Below are 17081 nucleotides of genomic sequence, written 5' to 3'. Positions count from 1 at the left end.
GCTACTCAAGGCCCTCAGTACAAAGTCTTTTTTTTTTTTTTTTTTTTTGGCTTTTTCGTTTTTATCGGTACCAGGGATTGAACTCACGACTGCCTGCTTTCAAGGCCGGCGCTTATGCCGCTGAGCTAAATCCCCAGCCCCTCAAAGTCTTAGTCCCTCGTCACTGCCCTGTAGACCCTGGACCTCTCCTTGGCTTTGCCACATGCTCTCAATTGACCACTCTCTCAGGCCCTGGCTTCTGCCAGGAACATTCGTTCAGTCACCGCCCATGACTTTGGGTCCTCTCCTGTAGATCTTCCCGCTCAGCTCCTGCCACTTCTTCCAGCAAGCCTCTCTGCCTGGGATTCTCCCTCACAACCCTCACTGTCTGGCTTTGTCCCTTTGGGGTCCCTTTCCCTGCCTCGATCCCCCTTCCCTACCCTTTTCGTTGCTCTCCCTTCCTGGGCCTTCTGCTCTGACTTCTTATGTGGGCTCCCATGAGGCTTTCCTGAGGGGCCCCTGGGAGTGGATGCAGGGCTGTTGCGGCCCCAATGCCTATCAAAGGACCTGCTGCCCATCAGGGGGATTGTGACTGTTTGGTGAATGAGGAAACTAACCTGTCTGAGTGAATCCATAAACAAGAGAGACCGCCATGAGGTGAAGTCTCAGGCCCAGCCCCAGGCCAACCCCAGATCCCTTCCCCGCTCCCAGGAGGAGGGTGCTGGCTGAGTTCCAGCCACTACCACCCCCTCCGTGGCTGCCAGCCCTGGGAGGCATTTCCCGGAGCTCAGCACATTCCTGCCTTCCCTGGTGGCTGGGAGTGGGCTGTGGGTATTTCAGAGAGGAAGGAGGAGGCCCCCAGTATTCTGGGCTCCTGCCACCCTGCTCCTGGACTCTGTGCCCTGCAGAGGAGGCCCCAACCCCTCTGTGTGGGATGGGCACAGGCTAGCAGAGGGGCGACCTGGCCGCTGTGAGGGGCTGGGTGCCCACCACGGGCCTGATGTGGCTGCCTGGCAGAACAATGGGGCAGAAGCTGCTGACAAGTGCTTTGGGGGTAATCCCGCAGGCCTCACCCCAGCCTCAGCGCCATGCCCCGGCTCAGAGAGCTGCAGGCATCCGAGGCAGCGGCCAGTGGGTGGAAGGGGCATGTGGGGCTACCTGTGTTCCCTGTGCCACCCCTCGGGGTCTGGTGAGTTGGGGTAGGCTTGGGACTAAGCCTGGGACCTGTGAATCAGGGTGAGGCCTGGTGTGTTTGGTTTGGGAGTTGGGCAGATCTGGGTTTAAATCGGAGCTGCTGTCATTACCCTGCTGTGTGACTTCAGGTGAGTCACTCACCCTGAGTTTCCTTGTCTGAAATGGAGAGATAGAAGAAATGGAGGGATAGAAGGGTTCATGAGAACCAGGATGGGGGTCCAGCTGTACAACCTCCTCCTTTCACAGCTGCAGACTGGACCTCATTAGCCCAGATTCAGAGAAGAGGCTTGGGTCCCTAGTATGGTTTGCAACACAGGATAGTTCCCTCAAATAGCAACTTCACTAAGCAGAGTATGCCCCATATTTCTAAAAACAGGTTCAAGAGCCTGGGAAGAAGACTGGCTAGACCTCTAATTATTTCTGCCAGTAATAGTAGCACAGAATATTTTAAAGTAGTTCTGTGCCAGCGCTGTTTTCAGCGTTTTTTGTTTGTTTTTTGAGTCAAGGTCTTGCTATATAGTCCAGAATAGCCTTGAACTTGAACTCATTATGCAGCCCAGGCTGGTCTCAAACTTGGGACAGCCCTCCTGCTTCAGCCTCCAAAATGCTGGGATTACAAGTGTGTGACACCACATCCGGCTTTAGCCTATTTCAACTACTGTGTTCATTTTAGCGATGAAGAAACTGAGGCCCAGAGAGAGGCCAAAAATTAGACAACCAAAAATGAGGAGGGGGAGTGGAAGGAGTTCATCCTGAACCATGAGGGCCAGGCCCGAGTCCAGGAGCAGGAAATGGTGAGGGCGGGTGCTAAGTCCCCAATTCGAGTGACCACGTACTCACTCACGGGGAGGTCTTGGCTGCAAGCAGCGACAGGCTGTGTTCTCTGGTTCCCACCCCCTTTCGGATGACTGTAGCTGGGAGAAGGGGATGTTTGTTTCCCCACCACCCACTCCCTGGTGACATCACACAAGGCAGCCAATGACGGGGGTCTCCCCTTCTTCCCCTCCCCATTCCTTATCCCCCCAGCCTAGGGCTGGGACTGAACAGACAGACCAGGAGCTCCTGAGGTATCTGGAGACCCAACGGTAAGAGATCAGCCGGCCAGTCCCATCCCAGGCCAGGCTGAAAAGCCTTGGGAAGAGACCTGGGAGTTGGGGTGGGGGGTGGTGCCTGGAGCTCTGGAGGCAGAGTGGTGGTGTGTGAGTGAAAGACATAGGCCTTGGAGCCAGACTGCGGCTTCAAGTCCCAGCATCCCCTCTTTCTTTTTTTTTTTTTTTTTTTTTTTTGTATTTTTACCGGTACCAGGGATCGAACTCATGACCACATGCTTGCAAGGCAGGCGCTTATGCCGCTGAGCTAAATCCCCAGCCCCAACATCCCCTCTTTCTGACTGAGCAGCGTTGGCAAAGATGATTCAACCTTTGTGCTTCTACTTCCCCATCCCTAAAATGGGCAGACAGATACTTCCTCTCAGGGCTGGTGTGAGAGTGACCAAGTTGTGCCTTAGGACGAACTGAAGCAGGCCTTCTGGTCTCTGGAACAGGTTGCTAGGAAAGAGGGACTGATGCTGTCAGGGGAGCTGGTCCCCCAACTGAATTTTGTCCCTTACCCAAAGTTCCCTTTTGGCTGGAAGGAAAGTGGAGGACACTGGGGTACAAAGACCAGATACGAGGCCATGTGAGATATTTATATTAATTGAACCCTTACTCTATACTGAGAATACTATAAGTACCTGCTTGAAGCCAGTTTTATTGGCTCCATTTTACAGATGAAGAAACTGAGGGTCCAGAGAAGGATGTGGCCCCAGTCTACACCCTGGGGGTTGCTGGAGAAGCTGGAGGCCACACCTTCAGATCCCTGTCTGTGCCCTACTATGGCCTTGGATGAGGTCCAGGTCCCTCCACTCCCACTGCTGAGGGCTCCAAAACTCAGGTAGCTGAGGAAGCTAGGATCCAGTTGGCAGGATTCCCAAGTGAGGTTGGCAGCAGCTGCTGGGGTAAAGGGCAGAAGGGCAAAGCCCATAGCAGCCCCAGTACAGCTGAAGGCCAGGGCCCAGGTGACAACTCAGCCACTCTGAAGGGCATGAGTTGGGTCTAAAACGGACATGGAAGTTGCACCTGCCTTGGGGAGGATTTAAGGAGCTGAGATAAGGTATGATCTACACAGAGTAAGAGCTCATGAAATAGGGAGACTGAGGATTCTAAAAGCTCAGACTTATCTTTGGGCAGGGCCTCAGTAACCACTCAAGAAATGAGCTGATGCCTGGGTATGGTGGCACATGCCCATATTCCCAGCACTTTGGGAGGTTGAGGCAGGAGAATCACAGATTCAAGACCATCTTGGTTCAAAATTAAAAATTAATTAATTACTTAATTTTTGAGACATCTTCCCATTTAGTTCAGGCTGAAATTGAACTCACTGTGTAGCCCAAACTGTCCTGGAACTCGAGGCGATCCTCCTGCTTCAGCCTCTTGAGTGCTGGGATTACAGGTGTGTGCCACCACTCCTGGTTCAAAATCAAAATTTGAAAAGGAAAGGAAAAAGGAAAAAAAAAGAGAGAAAAGGAAAAAGAAAAAGGGGGGGCTGAGGCTGTAGTTCAGCTGCACAAGCACATGCAACACAGGGTTCTGAATTCAATTCCCTGTACCAAAAAAAAGGGCTGGAGAGGCAGCTCAGTGTGAAGGCCCAGGGTTCAAATCCCAGGACAGAAAAGAAAAAGAAAGGGCAGAGCAGCTGGCAGCTGTAGGGTTCTGCCTTCCGTTGAACTCACCCCACTGTCTTCCCCTGACACAAGCCAGGGATCCTGGGGAGCTGTCCCTCTCCTTCCTAGTACATCGGGTGGGGCTGGGAACAGAGAGTGCCTGGGGGTAGCTTTCCTTCGGATGCCCCACCAGAGGAGGAGCTGGGTCTGCAGTTGAGGAAGGGCACCCTTGGGCTAAATATAACCTGGACTGGGAGGGAAGCTGTCCCAGGCAGCTGTCCCATCCTGCCAGTCCCATGGCACTTCCTGTGGCAGACTCGGGCTGTAACACTCGCTGCCTGAGCTTGGAGCAGGGATTTGGGGCACCCAAGAAGGGATCCTGCTCCCCAACATCTATCAGGCCCACTGCCAAGGCCAGGCTGTCTCAGTGCCCAGCTCGGGACGCCCAGCTCGTGTTGTGCCATGGTCCCATGAGCATCCCGAACCCGGGTGCTGCTGTAACATTGGTCTTAACTCCTTTACTCATCAGCAAAATGGGGTCCTATGGTCCTAGTCAGCCAGGTCTGGTGTCTCTGAAGTTGCATTTACAATACCTGTGGCCCCTCCCCCAAGGCAGCTTCTGTCCCAGCTGTTCTGTGGCTTGGGCTTTCCCAGGTCTCAGCACCTCCAAGTCAATTTAGGGACAGAGTAAATAAAGGCCAAGGGCACGGATGGGTTCAGGGGAGTGTTGTTCTGCCTCTTGCTGGCTGTGACTCTGGCCAGGTCACTGCCCCTCTCTTAGACTCAGTCTCCATTTCTGGACAATCACTGCATTCAGGGTGATTTTGAGGTCTCAGAGAGCCTTGGTTCAAAACTGGGTGTGGTGATGCACACCTGTAATCCCAACACTCAGGAGCTGAAGCAGGAGGATTGCTACAAATTCGAGACCATCCTGGGCTACAAAGTGAGCTCAAGGCCAGCCTGAACTGCATAGTGAGACCCGGTCTCAAAAAGACAAAAAATAAGAGACTTGGTTTAGAGGAAACATCCCAAACATGGCAGCCAGGCCAACAAAGGTCTTTACCCTTTTTGGAGGGGCTGGAGGCTCAGAGGAGAAGCAGGGAATGGACACAGACACTGAAACTCCTGAGAAATCCAAACAGGAGCCCTCTTGGACACCATAGGGGATCCATAAGTGGAGTATTTGCAGCTGATGTTGAAAGGGTCCCCATGTGCTCTGTACTGGCCAGTGGTGGGCTATGAAGGGCTATTGTGTGGCTGAGGGTGGGTGGGCAGGGGTGGAATGTGACCAGGCCCAGCAGACTGGCCATTGTGAGAGGGAATGTGCCGCGTGAGGCCTGACCTTTCCCTGTGCAGTAGGGGTTGGCGGGTTGGCATGCCAGGTGGGGGCCCGGAGGACAAGCCCAGCGGCAGGGGCCAGGACAGGCACCATCTCCATCCTCCCAGAGGAGCCTGGCAGGAGACACCTGCAGACTGACTCTGCTTCCTTCTCCCTGTGCTTGTGACTTGAGGCAAGTCCTCTTGGCCTCTCTAAGGGGACAAGGTCTTCAGTGATTAAGTAGAAGGTGATGGCCTTAGCACAAAATTGACAAATACTAATCATTCAATAACCATCAGTTAGTATTAATATTGGTTATTATACTTTTTTATTTTTTGTCTTTTTCTTTTTTATCGGTACCAGGGATCGAACTCACGACCACACACTTGCAAGGCAGGCGCCTATGCCGCTGAGCTAAATCCCCAGCCCCTATTGGTTATTATTCTTACTAGCCATATGTGGAGTCAGGGGAAAGTAGTACTTGGGATTGAGCCTGGGGCCTTCAAACTGAGCTATATCCTCAGCCTTTTTTTTTTTTTTTTACTTTGACACAGGGCAGGGTCTCTCTTTAAGTCATTGGGCTTCAATTTGCAATTCTCCTGCCTCAGTCTCCCAGACTGCTGGTATTACAGGCAGGTGCCACTGCACCTGGTAAAGGGTTGGAGCTTTGAGACAAATTCAAGCCCTAGCTCTGCCATGTCATCCCAAGGAAGTGACTGTCCTTCCCCTAGTTTCAGGTGTCTCCTCGGTAAGGGGCTCAATAATAGCCCAGACCTCATAGGAGTATTCTGAGGTCCTAATGCAATGATGCTGCTGGACACAAGGATGCTCTTAGTTAAAACAGAAGCAAGTACTAACACAGCACCTGCCACCACCTGCCACTTTACACCTGTAAACTCAGGCAGTCCCAGAACCTTGCTGTGAGGTGGGTGCTTGGCTCCTCCCCCATTTTATACTGTTCTTTATTGGCACTGGGAATGGGATCTAGGGCCTCCAGCACACTAGGCAAGCACTCATCCACTGAGCCATGCACCCAGACCTATTTTCCCCAGATCATAGACAAAGAAATGGAGGGACAGGCAGGGGGTATGTGGGAGCAGCCGTCATTACCTCCCAGAGAATTTGGTCCCTCAGTTTGCTGAGGGTGTTGCCCAATGGCTTTGTTCTTAGGTCTAGGAATCCATTTGGACTTTTTATAGTTTGTGATCTGGCTGTGTCCTCTGAGCTGTCTTCTGGACCTTGTTTTCCCTATTTGCACTAGGGGGCCAGGGAATTGGAAAAGCCCAGGGCAGCCAGGCACTTGGGAAGCCACTAGTAGGTTCAGCTGCTTAATACTGTGTGCATTCTTCTTAGAGCCCCGGACCCAGGAGGCCCCAGGAGCTGGAGGTGACCCTCAGGTGAGCGCTGCCTGGTACCACATGTCCCTCCCTGTCCATCCCTGGCCAGCCTGGAGCCTCATGCCCCGTATCTCCCCGGCAGGCAGCAAGACCTCGGCGAAAGGGCACCAGCCCTGCAGACAGCTGTACAGCATCGCGGGCTGGGCTCCTGGTTGGAGGGAGTACCTGTGCCCAGGCAGCGGTGAGAGGGCAGCTGGGGGCACTTTTCTCTTCCTGACGCCCACACTGACCTCCCTGGAGAGGCTGGACGCCACCTCTGAACTCTCCTGGCCTCAAGCCTTCATCCCTGACCCCACAGGCTCAAAGGCAGCTGCTCCATGCAGAACTGAAGCTGGTCCTGCAGCAGAAGGAAGAGCGGAAGCAGGAGCCAGGGGCCCACGAGACTCCCGGCAGAACCATGGAGGCCAGGAGCCGGAGTGCTGAGGTGAGTAGCCACTGGCCCTGATAAAGGCAGCAAGGAGACACTTCCCAGCTTCTCTGTGCCTCAGTTTTCCCATCTGTGAATTAGACCTGGTAATTATGAGGAGGTAAAATTTAAATTAACATATGTAAAGTGCTTAGTACAGTACATGGCACAGATTGAGACTCTACACAGTTAATTCACTGGATCATAAGTCGGAGTTACCATGGTGGTATATGCTTGGGAATATGCCAAGTGCTTGGTATATACACTTGGGAAGCTGAGATCAAGACCAGCTCCTGTAACCCCTACTTCTTCAGGGCATAGCCCACAATTACAGATTCCTTCCAGTATGCCCAGGCTACCCAGCTTTACAGTGGAGAAATGAGTCCAGAAAGGGCAAAGTGCTCCCCCAGCAACACACAGCACCTGGGATTCCTCGACAGATCTCAGGTCTTACTTCCTTCTCTGGGAAGCCTCCATGTGAATCTCAGTGCACTGCTGGCCGGGGGCCAGTCTGCACCATTTACAGTAAATACCAGGAATGCCATTTCTGTTGGCACACATTCATTCCCCACACACCCCCACCCGATTCCCTCTCCTGTGGGTGTTATACAGGTCTTGGGGTTATAGAGCCCACAATAGAGCACAGTCTCACACACATTCAAGGGGTTTGGGGAAGGGGGGCAGGGGTTTTTCTCACTCTCCATTCCCTCATCCCTCAGGGATTCAGGGTCCAGTCCTTTCCCAGGAGTTCCATCCTCGACATCACCCCTTGTTTTGCTATTAACTAGCCCCCCAAGTTGGGTGTGGTGGCACATATTTGTAATTCCAGCACTCTGGGAGGCTGAAGCAATAGGATCAAAAGTTAAAGCCCAGACTAGGCATTTTAGAGACTTAGTGAAACCTTGTCTCAAAAAACTTTTAAAAACAAAAATTAAAAAATTTTAGGGGCCAGGGGTTTAGCTCAGTAGGGTAAGCACCTGCCTGGCAAGCACGAGGTCTTGAGTTCAATCCCCGGTCCAAAAATAAAGGTTCTAAACTGGCTGTGGTAGCACATGCCTGTAATTCCATCACTCAAGAGGCTGAAGCAGGAGGACCACCTGGAGTTCCAAGCCACCCTGGGCTACATAGTGAATTCAAAGTCAGATTGAATTACATAGCCATACATTGTCTAAAAGAAAAAACAATTAAAAAAAAAAAACTTTAAACAGGCTCGGGGATATAGTTCAGTGGCACAGTGCTTGTCTGGCAAGTGCAAGATCCTGAGTTCGATTCCCGGGTCCAAACCCATCCAAACCAAGTCAAACCAAACCAAAAAACCCTTCAAACAGCTGTGGATGTGGCTCACTGCAAAGGCCCTGGGTCCAATCCCCAGTAGTGCTATATGTGTGTGTGGGTGTTTCCCCAATAACTCAATCCTGCCTTTCGTTTGTGAAGCACCCTAATTTGGAACCCGCCCCTCGGCCTGTGCTCTAGCATCCAGCTCTGAACTACTATCCCGGCCTCCCCAAGCGCCGGGGTCCCACGACATGGCCCCGCCACCAGGCTCCCTGGAGCCGCCCCCCCCCCCCCCCCCCGGCCCAGCCGCTGCAACTGCGGCCTGGGGCGTGGTGCACACGCCCACCGCGCTGTTTAACCACAGAGGGCCCCAGAGAGCGAGCCGTCAGTGCTCGCGCGTGCTTAAAAGGCAGAAGCCGGATGTGTGGCCCGGACGTCCTGCTTGGGTCGAGCCGAGGATCCTGTGTCCCGAGGGCCCGTGTAAGAGGCACTTTTTAAGCGCGATGGCGGGCTCGGGGCGACATCCAGTCCTGGCGCCCCTCGGCGACCCCTCGCCACCCTCCGCAGGAACTGCGGCGAGCAGAGTTGGTGGAGATCATCGTGGAGACCGAGGCGCAGACCGGAGTCAGCGGGATCAACGTGGCGGGCGGCGGGAGAGAGGGGATCTTCGTGCGCGAGCTGCGCGAAGACTCACCTGCAGCCAGGAGCCTCAGCCTGCAGGAAGGTGGGCGTGGGCGTGGGCGGGGCGACCCGCGAGGGTGGAGTTAGAAATGTGGCCACGGTCCAAAACAAGCCTGATTTGGGTTTATGGGCGTGGCTTAGGATTAGGAAGCAAGGTTAAAGGCTGGGGCGGGGTTTTATTGGTTTTGCGATTATTCAGAGCCTCCAGGAATTTTTTTTGGGGGGGGGAGGACAGAGGATCGAACTACGTGACCTTGCACTTGCCAGGCAGGCGCTTATGCCGCTGAGCTAAATCCCTGGCCCAGCCTCCAAGAATTTTCCCTGTTTGGATTTGAGTTAGTACTAACTTTCTGTTCGTGATCTTTCTATGCCTCAATTTCTTCGTCCTGACAATGGAATTACTAGTACTGATCTCATGTGGTCATTATGTAGATTAAATGAGACAGGATTTGAAAACAGCGGACAGCTAAACAGCACCAGGCAAAAACTGTATGTAAGTGCTAGTTAATGTTTGTGTTGGGCCAGGAAAAAAGGGCTGAGTTAGCAGTTTGGAGGGATTGAGGGGGAGAGTTTGGTAAATAACTGGTATTTTAGGAAACATGAACGAAGCTAATGTGATTTATTCATGCACCTTCTGCCTCAGACAATGAAGTGCTTGGAGTATAGCAGTGAACAAAATAGACAGCAGTTCCTGGATATATGGAGCTTACAATCTAATGGCTAGAGGCACATTTAAGCAACATCAGTATGTCATTTTTTAAAAAAAAGTACAACAGCTAGTAAATTAGAAGGCATATGTGCTGCAGGTGCCAGGAACAAAGCTGCATTTTTTTTGTCCTTTTTTTTTTTTTTTTTTTTTATTGGTACCAGGGACCAAACTCACCCTGCTTGCAAGGCAGGTGTTTATGCCACTGAGCTAAATCCCCAGCCCCTCAAAGCTGTATTTTTATATAAGGTAGGATAGGAAGAATGGAAAGAGCAAAGGAGGTAAGGGAGCACACTGTATGGAAGAGCATTCCCGTGGTGGGAACAGCCAGTGTAGACACCCCAAAAAGAGCAGTGGATGTGCAGTACAGCAAATAAAAAAAAAAGAGTAAGATATGAGGTCAGAGAGTTAGGGAAAAGGAAAGTTTTTGGAGGGTTTCATAGGCCGTGGTGAGTTTTTTTGACTTTTATTCTGTGAGGAACAAGACTTGGTCATGGGAACTGGGGCTGAGGCTCAGTGTAGAGTTCTTGCCTTGTATGCACAAGGTTCTGGGTTCAGTTCCCAGCACCACACACACACACACACACACACACACACACAAATTGGTCGTAAGGAACTGCTGCACTAACAGTAGACTGTAGGGGGCAGGCTTGGGAGCAGGGCAGTCAGCAAGGAAGCTACTGGATGGTGTTGGTAAAGAGAAGAATTCAGGGGCTGGGGATTTAGCTCAGCGGCATAAGCGCCTGCCTTGCAAGCAGGCAGTTCTGAGTTCGATCCCCGGTACCGATAAAAAGGAAAAAGACAAAAAAAAAAAAAAAAAAAAAAAAAAGAGAGAAGGATTCAGATTCTGAACAGACTTCAAAGGACATGTGGGGCAAGATAGAGACAGAAGTACGGTCTAGGATTCATCCAGGGATTTGAGACCTGCGGGTGGAGTTGCTAGACCTGCAGGAGGGGGCGGTGCTCATTTGGAGAAAGGAGTCCAGGTGTGCAGGTGTGGCTGTCTCGAATGAGAGGTGTCTGTTGGATGTGCAGGTGAAAGTGTGGAGGGGCAACTGACACACTGTCCACCCTGATACACAGGTATCTCTGGGTTCTGTGTTGGTGCATCCACCAAAACTGAAAGTATCCAGAGAAATTTATATTCCTACTGGACATGTTCAGACTTGTTTTTGTGCCCCTAAACAAGAGAGTATAACAGCTACTTACAAAATCTTCACACAGTATTAGCAATTATGAGTAACCTAGGTGGAGGAGAGGATGTGCATGATCATAGGCAGATATCGTGTTGTTTGCTATATGGGATTTGAGCACCTGCAGGTAGTAATGTCTGGGAGGACTTCCTGGCACCCTTCTGAGGAATCATTAATGAATCTAGAGTGCTTGGGAAGAGTGCTTGGCTGAACAAACACTGGGCAGTTGTCAGTAGACTTGTGATCCTTCAGCTAACTACTCAATCTGGAAGAGCTTCCTGAGAATTCCAAAATGGTGAGTGTTGTTAGAAAGAGTCCAAGCTCAAACCCATCCTGGATAATTATAGAAACTTATAGCTTGTCTCAAAATAAAAAGTAAAAAGTGTCGGGAGCTAGGTTTGGTGGTGCACGCCTGTGATCTTAGCACATGGGAGGCTGAGGCAGGAAGAATACCTGGAGTTTGAAGGCAGCCTGAGCTACTACATAAGTTCAAGGCCAGTCTGAACTACATATAGAGACCCTTTCTCAAGAAAAAAAAAAAAAAGGTTGGGGATGGCACCAGAAGCTAAATGTAGCAAGTGGGTGAGGTTGGGCAGATGCTGAGTAGTCCAAGCAGGTAAAGTCTGGTACTTGTCTATTGAGCTTAGCTCCCAGAGGTCACTGGCTGGAACCTTAAGAAGAGCAGTTCAGGTATGCGTTTGCGTGCGGGCAATGGGGTTGGAAGTGTCACTAAAGAAATGGAAATTATGCCAATGCATCTTGCCTGCAAGGAGAACAGATAAGATGCATCAGGAGATGGGGAGTGTGGTCCCACAGCCTTTCCGAAGAGAGAATAGCATGTTTGTCTGCCATGTGGATAATGCAGGAGAGAGAGGCAGTTGGTAAAGCGGCAGAGGGGCGACTTGCTGGGAGATGTCCTTGGGAAGGTGTTGCAGGGGTTGACTGAGCTCATCCCTGGGAGCCTGGAGCAAAGTGCCACCGGGGGAGATACAAAGATGCTGTGGGGTGTGCGAAGTTAACTTCTGATTCTGTTCTCTCAGTGAAGGAAACAAAGCCAATATCTAAACTGTGCGGGTGGATGAAGGGAATGGAAAGCTACTGGTGTGGCCCCAGTGGCACAGACCGGTTCTATGCCTCCTGCGGGGAGGGTCTTTGTTCTTAAGACTCTGGAACTTCACATCTCAGATCTTTGCTATGGGTGGGCAGGGCCTCTGCACCCTCCTTAAGGAAGTGGGCTGGACCAAGAGATGCCCACCCCATGCCACCTTCGCCTTGCCTTGCCTTGCTTGCAGGGGACCAGCTGCTGAGTGCTCGCGTGTTCTTTGAGAATGTCAAGTATGAGGACGCTCTCCGTCTGCTGCAGTGCGCCGAACCTTACAAGGTCTCCTTCTGCCTAAAGCGCACGGTGCCCACCGGGGACCTGGCGCTGCGGCCTGGGACTGTAGCCGGCTACGAGATGAAGGGCCCTCGGGCCAAGGTGGCCAAGCTGGTACGCGTGCTGAGCCCGGCCCCGGCCCTGGACTGCCCCAGCGATCCTGCCTCTGCGCCATGAGTCCCACGCCCCATACGTGGGCCTTGCCCTCTGTCTTGTCACTAACCTAATGCTAATGCCACCCTGTGTCCCTTGTTCTCTGCTCCTAAACTCCCTCCTCCCCAAGAACAGGATTCACCCTCCCCAGACTACGTCCCCCTCACCCTTCTTGGAGAGGCAACCCCACCATCAGATCCAGACGCACCTTGGGTACTTGGAACCAGGAAGGCCAGGTCCCCTCCTGAGTGCTACTCAGGTATTTCTGAGAACTCTGGACGATCTTTTCCTTCCTGGGTTTTGGTTTCTACAGCTCTACAAGAGTGTTGGAGGAATTCCTAGAGTGTTGGAGGAATTCCTAGATGGGAACCTAGACATTTAGGACCAGATTCCTACGCGCCCATTGATTCCTCATGGGTTTCTAAATGAGTGTCTTTGCCTTCCTGGGGTGAAATGACAGGCAGAAATGGGGGATTTTTTGGACCAAGATACTCTACCCAGCACTTCTCCCGCTTGATACAATGCCATACAGGGCTCTTCCTGTCCTCTCACAGCCTCCTACTATCCCACCGCCTCCTGCTTCTTTCCTCTCTCCCCAGAACATCCAGAGTCTGTCCCCTGTGAAGAAGAAGAAGATGGTGGTGGTGCCCGGGGCCCTGGGGGCCCCTACAGACCTGGCCCCCATTGACGTCGAGTTCTCCTTTCCCAAGTTCTCCCGTCTGCGTCGGGGCCTCAAAGGCGAGGTGGCCAAGGGTCCAGGCCCGGCTGCCCCTGTCCACCGGCGCCTCCAGCTACCTCGGTTGCGTGTTCGAGAAGTGGCTGAAGAGGCCCAGGTAGCAAGGCTGGCTGCAGCTGCTCCTCCCCCTAGGAAGGCCAAGACAGAGGCTGAGGTGGTGGCAGAAGCTCGGTTTACAACCCCTCAGGTGGAGCTGGTTAGGCCCCAACTGCCAGGTGCCGAGGTGGGTGCCCTTCAGGTCTCAGCCCCAAAGGTAGTGCCCTCTGTAGACCTCCATCTGCCAACCCTTGGGTTAGGTGCCCCAGAAGCACCTGCTGTGGAGCCCCCACCCGTTGGGATCCAGGTCCCCCAAGTAGAGCTTCCCTCCTTGCCCTCACTACCCACTCTGCCCACACTGCCTTGCCTGGAGACCCGGGAAGGGGCTGCTGTGGTGACAGTACCCACCCTCGATGTGGCAGCACCCAGTGTGGGTGTGGACCTGGCCTTGCCTGGGAAGGAGAGAGAGGCCCCAGAAGAGGTGCCCGAGGTAGCCTTAAAGATGCCCCGCCTCAGCTTTCCCCACTTTGGGACTCGAGGGAAGGAAGTTGCTGCAGCCAAGGTGACCAAGGAGACCCCTGAGGCTAGGGTGAAGGGCCCCAGACTCCGAATGCCCACCTTTGGGCTTTCTCTCCTGGAGCCCCGGCCCTCTGCCCCTGAAGCTGTTGTTGAGAGCAAACTGAAGCTGCCCACCATCAAGATGCCCTCTTTTGGCATTGGAGCTGTGGGGCCTGAGGTCAAGGTGCCCAAAGGGCCTGAAGTGAAGCTCCCAAAGGTGCCTGAGGTCAAGCTCCCAAAAATGCCTGAGGCAGCCCTTCCAGATGTGCAACTCCAAGAGGTGCAGCTCCCAAAAGTGTCAGAGATGAAGCTCCCAAAGGTGCCTGAAATGGCTGTGCCAGAGGTGCGACTCCCAGAGGTGCAGCTGCCCAAAGTCCCAGACGTGAAAGTTCCTGAGGTGAAGCTGCCGAAGGTGCCCGAGATGGCGGTGCCTGGTGTGCACCTGCCAGAGGTGCAGCTCCCGAAAGTTCCAGAGATGAAGCTGCCAAAGGTGCCCGAGATGGCTGTGCCTGATGTGCACCTGCCAGAGGTACAGCTCCCGAAAGTTCCAGAGATGAAGCTGCCAAAGGTGCCCGAGATGGCGGTGCCTGATGTGCACCTGCCAGAGGTTCAGCTCCCGAAAGTTCCAGAGATGAAACTGCCTGAGATGAAGCTCCCAAAGGTGCCTGAGATGGTGGTGCCTGACGTGCACCTGCCAGAGGTGCAGCTGCCCAAAGTCTCGGAGATGAGGCTCCCAAAGATGCCTGAGATGACTGTGCCCGAGGTTCGCTTGCCTGAGGTGCAGCTGCCCAGAGTCTCGGAGGTGAAACTCCCCAAGGTCCCAGAGATGGCTGTGCCTGAGGTTCGGCTGCCAGAGGTGCAGCTGCCGAAGGTGTCAGAGATGAAAGTCCCCGATGTGAGACTCCCCGAAATGAAGCTCCCAGAGATAAAACTCCCTAAAGTACCCGAGATGGCTGTGCCTGATGTGCACCTCCCCGAGGTGCAGCTACCAAAAGTATCAGAGATTCAGCTACCAGAAATAGCAGTGCCAAAGATCCCAGATGTGCATCTTCCCAAGGTGCCGGAGGTGAAGCTGCTGGCGGCTCCAGAAGCTCAACTAAAAGCTGCTGAGGCAGAGCAGACAGAGGGGACAGAATCTGGCTTCAAGATGCCCAAGATGACCATGCCCAAGTTAGGAAGGGTAGGAACTCTGCCACAAGGCACGCCAGGCGAAGCGGGTGGAGAGGTCTTGGGGAAGTTAGTGACCCTTCCTTGTCTGCAGACAGGGGCAGGTAGCGAGGCTCGTGTGGGCGCCCCCTCTCTCATTCTGCCTTCTGTGGAGCTGGACCTGCCAGGGGCCCTCGGCCTGGAGGGGCAGGTCCATGCAGCTGAAGCAGACAAGGTGGAGAGGCCAGAAGGTGGCATGGGGGCAGCAGGTGTTGGGGAAGCAACCTTTCGAGTGCCCTCGGTTGAGATTGTTACTCCACAGCTGCCCACAGTGGAAGGTGAGGAAGGGCAGATAGAGATGAAAGTCAAGCACTCCTCCAAGTTCTCCTTGCCGAAGTTTGGACTCTCAGGGCCAAAGGTGGCAAAGGCAGAGGCTAAGGGAGCTGGGCGAGCCACCAAGCTGAAGGTGTCCAAGTTTGCCATCTCTCTTCCCAAGGCTCGGGTGGGGACAGAAGCTGAGACCAAAGGGGCAGGGGAAGCAGGCCTGCTGCCAGCCCTTGATCTGTCCATTCCACAGTTCAGCCTGAATACTCATCCGCCCTCGGGTGGAGCTGAGGTGGTGGGGCCTGAAGTTAAGTTCAAGGGACCCAGGTTTGCTCTGCCCAAGTTTGGGGTCCGAGGCCGGGACACTGAGGCAGGAGAACTAGCACTGGGGGCAGCTGAATTGGAGGGCAAAGGCCGGGGCTGGGATGGGAAAGTGAGGATGCCCAAGCTGAAGATGCCATCTTTTGGGCTGGCCCGAGGGAAGGAAGCAGAAGTCCAGGGTGGACGTGTCAGCCCCGGAGAAAAGCTAGAGTCCATAGCTGGGCAGCTGAAGATCCCCGAGGTGGAGTTAGTCACCATGGCAGCCCAGGAGGAAGCGGGCACGGGGGGCGCAGGGGCCACCGGCGGAGTGCAGCTCTCAAGCAGACAAGCCACTGAGGGCCATGATGGGGTGCTGAAAGTGCCTCCACTGGGCATTTCTCTGCCCCAGGTGGAGCTGACCAGCTTTGGGGGGGCAGGTGCCCCAGGCCAGCAGGCTGATCACACTGTGCCTTCTGCAGAGGAGACTGCCAGCTGCAGGGTCCAGGTGCCTCAGGTGAGCCTGTCTCTGCCAGGAAGCCAGGCAGCAGGTGGTGAGCTCCTTGTGGGTGAAGGCATCTTCAAGATGCCCACGGTGACCATGCCCCAGCTTGAGCTGGATGTGGGACTGAGCCAAGATGTACAAGCGGATGAGGTGGCTGTGGGTGAGGGTGGACTGAGGCTGAAGTTACCCACGCTGGGGGCCAGGGCCCAGGCAGAGAGAGCAGAGGACCAGTCCCTGGGGGCTGAGCGCACCTTCCGCCTCTCACTGCCAGATGTGGAGCTGTCACCACCTGCTGTGGGCAGCCACACTGCAGAGTACCAGGTGGCAGAGAGTGATGGGGAGGGGGTAAACAAGCTCAAGGTGCGGCTGCCGCGGTTTGGCTTGGTGCGGGCCAAAGAGGGGACTGAAGAAGGTGAAAAGGCCAAGAGCCCAAAGCTCAAGCTACCCCGAGTGGGCTTTGGCCAAAATGAGTCAGTCCCAGGAGAAGGCTCTCCAAGCCCTGAGGAGGAAGAAGAGGAAGAGGGCACTGGGGAAGGGGCCTCAGGTCACCGGGGCCGTGTCAGGGTCCGCTTGCCCCGTGTGGGCCTGGCAGCCCCTTCAAAGACCTCTCGGGGACAGGGAGGTGAGGTAACCCCCAAATCTCCTGTTGGGGAGAAGTCACCCAAGTTCCGCTTCCCCAGGGTGTCCCTGAGTCCTAAAGCCCGGAGTGGGGACCAAGAAGAGGGTGGCTTCAGAGTTAGGCTGCCCAGTGTGGGGTTTTCAGACACAGGGGCTCCAGGCCCTACCAGGATAGAGGGGGCCCAGGCTGCAGCTGTCTGAAACCCTGAGCAGATGGAGACTCCTCTCCTGACCCCCACCCCGCGCCCCTTTTGTGTGTGAGATTACAAACACTAACCCTCAGAGGGCTGGGAGGTGGGCGGCTGACCAGGGAAGGGGTGGGAGGTCTGCCTTTCTCATTGGCAGGAGTGTCTGTCTGTACCATGCCATGTGAATAAATAATCCAGAGGTAGCCATGTGTCCAGTTTGTGTGTTGTAAGGGTGCAAAAAAAAGTGTCTGTGAGGAGGAGGAGGTTCTAGGTGTCACCTGAGCCAGAGTTGGGC

The 17081-nt window shown here is 54.0% G+C and overlaps 1 protein-coding gene across 6 annotated transcripts; it reads left to right on the top strand.

The window, feature by feature from the left end:
• The first annotated feature begins 809 nt into the window (after window positions 1–809).
• Window positions 810–16989, top strand: Prx (periaxin). 6 transcript variants are annotated; one of them, XM_063252750.1, is made up of 7 exons: window positions 810–1168; window positions 6546–6589; window positions 6672–6770; window positions 6888–7013; window positions 8838–8994; window positions 12143–12339; window positions 12978–16989. In XM_063252750.1, exons 1-7 carry the CDS (start codon window positions 1126–1128, stop codon window positions 16797–16799), a joined length of 4488 nt encoding a protein of 1495 aa, XP_063108820.1. In that variant the 5' UTR covers window positions 810–1125; the 3' UTR covers window positions 16800–16989. The 6 variants fall into 6 exon arrangements, with proteins under 6 accessions (XP_063108820.1, XP_023423309.2, XP_063108822.1 ...); XM_023567541.2 differs by lacking the exon at window positions 810–1168 and adding an exon at window positions 1213–2258; XM_063252752.1 differs by lacking the exon at window positions 810–1168 and adding an exon at window positions 1213–2258 and having other exon boundaries at window positions 6672–7013.
• The last annotated feature ends 92 nt before the right edge of the window (window positions 16990–17081 follow it).

This window comes from Cavia porcellus, unplaced genomic scaffold, assembly GCF_034190915.1.
Source record: "Cavia porcellus strain 051 isolate PalLab524CR breed Dunkin Hartley unplaced genomic scaffold, mCavPor4.1 scaffold_7, whole genome shotgun sequence".
NCBI lineage: Eukaryota > Metazoa > Chordata > Mammalia > Rodentia > Caviidae > Cavia > Cavia porcellus.
This window is presented reverse-complemented; position numbering and strand designations above follow the sequence as displayed.